The sequence below is a fragment of the Salvia splendens genome, chromosome 9 (genome assembly GCF_004379255.2).
Source record: "Salvia splendens isolate huo1 chromosome 9, SspV2, whole genome shotgun sequence".
Classification (NCBI taxonomy): Eukaryota; Viridiplantae; Streptophyta; class Magnoliopsida; order Lamiales; family Lamiaceae; genus Salvia; species Salvia splendens.
Window position 1 is genome coordinate 22,350,845 of NC_056040.1, and position 8,962 is coordinate 22,359,806.

At 39.5% G+C, this 8,962-nt stretch overlaps 1 protein-coding gene across 1 annotated transcript; it reads left to right on the plus strand.

Moving 5' to 3' along the window:
* The first annotated feature begins 653 nt into the window (after positions 1-653).
* LOC121748573 (U-box domain-containing protein 32-like) lies at positions 654-8,739 on the plus strand. The gene is made up of 4 exons (XM_042143019.1): positions 654-878; positions 6,986-7,513; positions 7,721-8,461; positions 8,555-8,739. The coding sequence occupies exons 1-4, from the start codon at positions 669-671 to the stop codon at positions 8,735-8,737; spliced, it is 1,662 nt and encodes a 553-aa protein (XP_041998953.1). The 5' UTR covers positions 654-668; the 3' UTR covers positions 8,738-8,739.
* The last annotated feature ends 223 nt before the right edge of the window (positions 8,740-8,962 follow it).

Sequence of the window (8,962 nt, forward strand, 5' to 3'; positions counted from 1 at the left end):
AGTAGTATAATTTTCATTGACTTTTGCTTAGTTCCATAAATTTCAAATATGATGAATTAAATCTTAAATTTTATAATTGTCAGCCTAAAGATTTGCATTGGTCATTGCAGATTTGCAGTGTCCCTCTCCGCTTAAATATGAAAAAAATGGTGTTTCAGAATCCACAATTGTCCCAACAGATGGTCTCAAAATAAATTGTAGTACTACGAGACAATTGTGAATGTTATAAGTAAAACCAATGGTTTGAAAGTTATGCTGTTGTGCTTTAAACTTGTATTTTATTCCTTTTTTCATAAAAATGATTAATATCATGTGATAATTTGAATTGAAACGGAAGCTCAGCAACGCCAAACGACTTTATTTCTGAAAGTGGACTTTCCAGATCATCTACCAAGTCATTCTTCTAGCACTTCGCTGGTATGCTAGAGATTTAATTAATTGGATATATCTTTTGTTATGGCCTGGTATGACTTGCAAAAGATAATATCTTAGGAGGATTCTGGACCATCTGGATGAATGAAATGTATTTGTAACATTCCTAGACCATGTATGTTGCTATGGCTCCAAAAATAGACAGTTAATTTTTCAGTTTTATGCACCTGAAGGGATTAGTTCTCATTCATTCATGATGCATATGAATATATGATTATAGGGTCCTTGAACATAACATGAATGTGGTTGCAGATGTTATAAAATTTATAAATTTTGATTTTGATGATCAAATATTCCAGGACTCTGAATTTCAAGAACAAGAAATGTGTGATTTACAAAATAAACTAAAGCATACTATGATAGATGCTGAGAAGTCGAAACAGACAGAAATTAAGGAGCCGTTGCAACAGAAAGCTGGAGAAGATATCTTGGAGGCTCTGAGTAAGGTAAGTAGAGAATGTTGGGCTGTCTTTTCTTTTCTTTTCATTCAACCTTATGCTTAATGCTGCTTGCTGTTGCATTTTGAACTACTTTTTATGTGATTATATGTTGCTCTTGTTGAGAAAACCGGGTAATTTTCTCTCAAATAGTGAAATGAACCGATTCAGTAATTTCAGAGTTAACCCAATGGGGTCTACTCGATAAAATTACTTCTCCAAATAAATTCTTTGGAAAGACTGGCGAGGACACTGTCCCTCTTAAATACCAGATTCCTAACAGAATTTATCAGTCGGTGTATTTATCACAATATAAAAACACCCAAAAGAACCGTACAAAACACTACTACCAAACCCGCAAATAATATTGAATACAATATCCCAACAGAAAATAAAGCCAGAAATAAATGCGGAACAAAATAAATAATAAAGAAAGAACACACCCGAAACTTTGATAACGGAGTTCGGCCAAATTGCCTACGTCTCCGAGCACCCTCTGCAGAGCCCGCTTATATATAGACGGAGAAGAGATTACAAATTTGGGATGTATTACAAAATGGGGGGGTGAGCTCCTTTTATAGGCAGTCACACCCCCAAACATTTGATAGCCCACCGATGTGGGATTGGAAATATTGGAAAATTTCAACAAATCTCCACCTTGACAAAATTTCAAATCCCACCGGACACAGATCTTCTCCATCCAAACAAACGACTCGCGGTGCTTTCATATTTGCGCAGTCAAGCGCCAGCTCCAAATCGCAGAATATTAACCAAGTCCAAACAATGTTCAAACTTGGCTCTCGTTACCACCTTGGTCAACATATCTGCAGGATTCTCCAAAGTCGGAACCTTTCTGATGACAATTTCCTCTTCTTCGAGAATTTCCCGCACAAAATGATAGCGAACATCAATGTGCTTCGTCCTTGCATGAAAGACCTGATTCTTTGCTAAATGAATAGCACTCTAGCTGTCAGAATATACTTCAAGTTGTTTCTGACCAACACCCAATTCTTTCAGCAACCTATGAAGCCAAATCGCCTCCTTCACAGCTTCAGTAATGGCCATGTACTCTGCCTCTGTCGTAGACAAAGCTACCGTTGACTGCAAGGTAGACTTCCAACTAATTGGCGCACTCGCTAAAGTGAACAAATAGCCCGTAGTAGATCTTCGCTTATCCAAATCACCAGCATAGTCAGAATCACAATATCCAACTGCAAAATGACCAAGTGATTTATCATGCTCAAACAACAAACCAATGTCTACAGTATCTTTGATATACCGCGGAATCCATTTCACAGCTTGCCAATGACCCTTTCCTGGATCATGCATGTATCTGCTCACAGTACCAACGGCCTGTGAAATGTCTGGTCTTGTACACACCATTGCATACATCAAGCTTCCAACTGCGTTAGCATAGGGAACTTTCGCCATATATTCTCGCTCGTCTTCCGTTTTTGGAGATAACTGAGAACTAAGTTTCAAATGGGGAGCAAGTGGGGTACTTACAGATTTGGAATCATCATTCACACCAAAACGTTGTAGTACTTTGGTCAAATACTGCTTCTGTGTCAGCCAAAGCTTGCCTCCCTCTCTATCCCTTGTAATCTCCATACCGAGAATCTTCTTGGCTTCCCCCAAATCCTTCATCTCGAACTCTTTACTCAACTGAGCCTTCAATCTGTCAATTTCAACTTGGCTCTTTGATGCTATCAGCATATCATCAACGTATAAGAGTAGGTAGATGTAGGAACCATCTTGAAGTCTGCGCAAATACACACAGTGGTCGTATTTGCTTCTTGTGTACATCTGATCCTTCATAAACTTGTCAAACCGTTTGTACCACTGTCTTGAAGACTGCTTCAATCCGTACAACGATTTGTTCAACTTGCAAACCCAATTTTCTTTACCAGCAACCTTGAATCCCTCCGGTTGGGTCATATAGATTTCCTCCTTCAGATCACCGTGTAAAAACGCAGTCTTCACATCAAGTTGAGCTAGCTCCAAATTCAACTGCGCTACCAAAGCCAATAAAATTCTAATGGAGGAATGTTTAACAACAGGAGAAAATACCTCATTGTAATCAATTCCCTCCTTCTGGGCGTAGCCTTTAGCTACCAATCTTGCTTTGTAGCGAACATCATCTTTGTCAGGAAATCCCTCTTTCTTTGCAAAAACCCATTTACATCCAATTGCCTTCTTGCCTTTCGGCAATGGCATCAGCTTCCACGTCTTGTTCTTATGAAGAGATTGCATCTCTTCTTCCAAAGCACCTTTCCAACCATCGCTTTCTGAACTTTCAATAGCTTTCGAAAAGATACATGGAACATCATCAATAACTGGAAGCGCATATGCTACCATATCCGCAAATCGAGCAGGTTTCTTATTTTCCCGCCTCGTTCGCCTTACTGCAATTGGCTCTGATTGCTGCGAAGGTTCTTGGGGTGGAACCTCTTCATCATCTGACTCTTCTTCTTCCGTAGAAGAGTCATTTGTGGTGTTCGTAGTTGGGATCACAACTGTTTCTTCGAACTCCACCTGCTTCGGTATATACTCCACCTGCTGCGAAGTATCACTACTATTTGGATTTACCTTATTCAACATGGAAGATTCATCAAAGGTAACATCCCTACTTACAATCGTCTTCTTAGACTCCAAACACCATAACCGATATCCTTTAACACCAGCACTGAAACCCATAAACAAAGCCTTCTTTGCACGTGGATCCAACTTTGATTCAGTCACATGATAATATGCAATAGAACCAAAAATATGCAAATAATCATAATCAGTTGCAGGTTTACCGGACCATACCTCTAAAGGAGTCTTGCCATCAATGGCAGAACATGGCAAACGATTGACAATGTGTTGAGCGTATGTGATGGCCTCAGCCCAAAATTTTCTGTCTAGCCCAGCATTAGACAGCATACAACGAACTTTCTCCACTAGTGTTCGATTCATACGCTCTGACACTCCATTCTGCTGTGGTGTATTTCTTATTGTGAAGTGCCGAACTATGCCACACTCTTGGCATGCATCTTGGAAAGGATCACTCTTGTATTCTCCACCATTGTCAGATCGGAGAACCTTGATATTCCTCCCCATCTGATTTTCAACTTGAGCTTTCCATTTCAGAAAAATCCCAAGGACTTCATTTTTGCTCTTCATAGTGTACACCCAAACTCTCCTGGAAAAATCATCAACAAAAGTGACAAAATAGTGTCTACCTCCAAGTGACGGAGTCTTGGCAGGTCCCCACACATCTGAGTGCACGTAATCCAGAATTCCCTTCGTATTATGGATTGCAGTGCCAAATTTCACTCTTCGTTGTTTTCCCAGAACACAATGCTCGCAAAACTCTAATTTGCAAGACTTCGTACCTTTCAATAATCCTTGCTTGGCGAGAATTTGCAATGATCTCTCACCAGCATGTCCCAATCGCAAATGCCAAAGCTTCGTTGCCTCTGCATCCTTCTTATTACTCGAAGTTGCAGTTGCTACTGTCCCAACAACTGTACTACCTTGGTAGTAATACAAATTGTTCTTCCTCACACCTTTCAGCATCACCAATGCTCCTGAAGTTGCTTTAAGAATTCCATCTCGCATCATCACAACTAGGCCTTTAGATTCTAAGGCACCCAATGAGATGAGATTCTTCTTCAACTGGGGCACGTACCGCACATCCTTCAAAATTCTAGTGGATCCATCCTGATTCCGTAGCTTGATTGAGCCTATCCCGGCTGTCTTACATGGACTGTCATTCCCCATGTAAACAAGTCCGCCATTGAGTTCTTCGAAATCAAAGAACCACTCCCTGATGGGACACATATGATAGGTGCAACCTGAATCCAATATCCACTCGTCTGGATGCGATGTTGAAGGTGAAACCGTCAAAGAACAATCTGACTCCGCATCATTTTTGCATTCAGCAACATTTGCATCTTGCGAAGCCTTTTCTTTCTTCTTCAACTTTGGGCAGTCTTTCTTCCAATGTCCTTTCTCATAACAGAAAGCACACTCATCTTTGGCAACTCGCCTTTTCGATTTGGACCTTCCTCTTCTCTCCTTTGATCGGCCTTGTTGACGACCTCTTGCCACTAATGCTTCATCTGTAACTGCTTTGTCTTTCATTTTATCTGCCTTTCACAATTCATGACTATACAAAGCAGAACATACAGTATCTAAAGACACATTCTCTTTACCGTGGAGTAATGTGGTCTCCAGATGTTCAAATTCATCAGGTAGAGACGACAACAACATCAATGCCAGATCCTCATCCTCAAATTTCACATCTAAATTTAGCAGGTCTGCTACTAATTGGTTAAACAAAGTAATGTGTTCATTCATAGTGGTACCTGATCGGTATTCAAATCGGAACAACCTTTTCTTCATAAGGAGCTTATTCTGACCACTCTTCTTCAGAAATTTGTCCTCCAGTGTCTTCCACAATCTATGTGCAGAAGTCTCATTCTTGACAGCATACTTCTGCTCCCTGGACAGACACGATCAAATTGTTCCACAAGCTAACCGATTTATGGTACTCCAATCTTTATCATCTATATCTTCTGGTTTCTTTTCTTCAATGGCAATGTCAAGACCCTGCTGGAAAAGAGAGTCTAGAACCTCCCCCTGCCACATACCAAAATGGCCAGTACCGTCAAATATCTCCACCGTCAATTTCATATTTGACAGTGGAAACCTCGACCACGATGACGAAGGACTAGCCTTGTTTTCTTGATCATTAGCTGCCATTACAGACTCAAAATAAAGTATTCAATATTACAAACAAACAGAACCAAGGACGAACCTTGGCTCTGATACCACTTGTTGAGAAAACCGGGTAATTTTCTCTCAAATAGTGAAATGAACCGATTCAGTAATTTCAGAGTTAACCCAATGGGGTCTACTCGATAAAATTACTTCTCCAAATAAATTCTTTGGAAAGACTGGCGAGGACACTGTCCCTCTTAAATACCAGATTCCTAACAGAATTTATCAGTCGGTGTATTTATCACAATATAAAAACACCCAAAAGAACCGTACAAAACACTACTACCAAACCCGCAAATAATATTGAATACAATATCCCAACAGAAAATAAAGCCGGAAATAAATGCGGAACAAAATAAATAATAAAGAAAGAACACACCCGAAACTTTGATAATGGAGTTCGGCCAAATTGCATACGTCTCCGAGCACCTTCTGCAGAGCCCGCTTATATATAGACGGAGAAGAGATTACAAATTTGGGATGTATTACAAAATGGGGGGGTGAGCTCCTTTTATAGGCAATCACACCCCCAAACATTTGATAGCCCACCGATGTGGGATTGGAAATATTGGAAAATTTCAACAAATCTCCACCTTGACAAAATTTCAAATCCCACCGGACACAGATCTTCAACTCAGTGAGAAAATTTCAACAGCTCTAAGGGTAGAAAAATATTAGTAAGTAAAACACTAGAGACATTATACTCAGTGAGAATCTGCAACTCTTTCTTAGTGGGAGTGAATTCCGAACTATCTTGTCATCTAGAATGATGCCATTTTTTATTAATGAAAACTATCACTGAAAAATAATGCTCCCTCCGTCCATGAATAAATGTCCCATAGTTGATCGGCTCGGGTTTTAAGAAATTGTTTGACTTTATAAAGAAAAGTGGATAGAAAAAGTTAATGGAATGTGGGTTTTATTTTTATATAATAGTTTTATAATAAAATGTGAGTGGAATAAGTTAGTGCAATGTAGGGTCCACTTACCAAAAATAGTAACTGAAATGAGGCATTTATTGGCAGACAAACGAAAAAGGAAAAATGGGACATTTAATGGCGGGTGGAGGGAGTACTTATTTTAGTCTGAATCATATAGTTACAACAAAGAATCGTAGACTTAAGAACTAGACTTTCATGCTCCCTGCTGTTGATCATAAAATAGTTTATTTTCATCCACATGACATTTACCGGAGTGTGGAGTTTCAGAAAATTTATTTTTTCCTTACAAAGTCTTTTTTCAAAATTACCTGCAACTTTTGTTGGTGGATCCATTTCATTCATTTCCTAACATATAAATAAAAAAATATGCCCTTCATGTGATATACTATGTTATAATGCTCAACTCAGGCTGAGGCAGCAGAAAATCTTTTGATGGACGAGATTAACAGAACTAAAGAAATTGAGGAACTATTGCTGAGAGTAAGGCGAGAAACTGAGACAATGAAAAATCAGCACGATGAAATTCTAAAAGAACTTCAGCTGATTGAGGCCCAGAAGCCTGCACTAGAAAGACAACTAAGTGAAGCCCGCTGTTCAGAGAGAGAGCTAGAAGACAAGATTGTTCAAGCTGTGAATCTCTTAATAACATTTAAGGGAACACGGGATGAATTGCAGATGGAGTACGATTCTTCTGTAAGGAAAATTAACAGATATAGGGCATTGCAGACAGAGGATCCTTCAGTAATATCGCCTGCACATTTTTTTGGAACCAGTTTCTCGGATATCATTGAGGCTACTGAAAATTTTAAACCATCACAAAAAGTTGGAGAGGGAAGGTATGGAAGTGTTTTCAAGGGAATACTTAACCATAACAAGGTAGCTATAAAGATGTTACCGTCTTCAGGTTCTCAGAGTGATTCAGAGTTCAAGATCGAGGTAATATTTTCAAAACCTTAACATTTGCATATTAGCATAATATCGCTGCAAAATTTACAATTATGTCAATGATGTGCGATTGTAAATTGTTTGAAATTGTAATCCATCTCTAAATGAAATTGTATGCTTAACAAGGTTTGGTTTCAAAAACAGTTAGCTGTAGCTATTCTGATATTATCATCTTAAAAGGCTTCTATGTCAACACAGGTGGAAATTCTGTCGAGAGTGAGGCATCCAAATCTCGTTACTCTTTTTGGCGCTTGTCCAGAATCGAGATCACTCATATATGAATACATTGATAATGGCAGCCTTGAAGATTACCTTTCCAACCCTGCCAAAGCTTGTTCTCTTCCATGGCAAACTCGGATAAGGATTGCTATTGAAACATGTGCTGCCCTCATGTTCTTGCATGCGAACAGCAGCTGTAATGTACATGGAAACTTAAAACCCTCAAATATTCTTCTTGATGTACATTTTGTCACCAAAATAAGTGAGTTTGGCATCTCAAATTTGGTATCCCAGAACGAGAATTGTTTGAATTTGTACACAAGTGATCCAAAAGATCTAGAATACATTGATCCCGAATCTCTTGAAACTGGGGAGCTCACCCCAGAATCTGATGTGTTTTCGTTTGGGATGGTACTTTTAAGACTATTAACTGCAAGAGCGGCTAGAGGGGCACTGAGGGATGTGAAATGTGCTCTCGAAAGAGGAAAATTAGACAGCATACTCGACATGTCAGCTGGGGAGTGGCCACTCGGGATAGCCAAGAAGTTGGCTAATTTGGCTTTGAAATGCTGTGAAAACGATAGCATGGATAGGCCAGATCTTGTGTCGCAAGTTTGGGCTATTCTTGAGCCGATGAGGGAGCTGTGCTCCGCCTCATCATCTGTGGATTCCGGGAGTAAGCGCAAAATACCTTCTCATTTTGTGTGTCCCATTATCCAGGTAATACTTGCAAATACATCTTGGTTTCTGTGACTCTGTCCAAATGCTTGTTAGTTGCTTTTGTATAGCTGATTGAGAGTGGTGATGGCGCAGGATGTTATGACGGATCCGCATATAGCCGGAGACGGCTACACGTATGAAGCAGAAGCAATACAAGGTTGGTTCAATAGTGGCCACAAGACTTCACCGATGACAAATCTCATGCTTGACAATTGCGACCTAATTCCAAACTATGCTCTTTATTACGCCATTCAGGAGTGGCACCAAACTGCATAAATCACCTCCTCTTCTCACACATTCTTCCTCTGCTTCATATGTATGTGAACTCGTGTATACTTATTTGGTCTGTTGGTTATTAAGTGCCTATACACTTGCATTGCCAGATACACCCACTCCAATGGGGTAATAGTAGTACCAATATTCAGGGCAAAGTGAAGAAAAAGAAGAAATGTCATCTGTCAATGATAATGTTCATTTTCTTTAGGGTTACAACTATTTCAT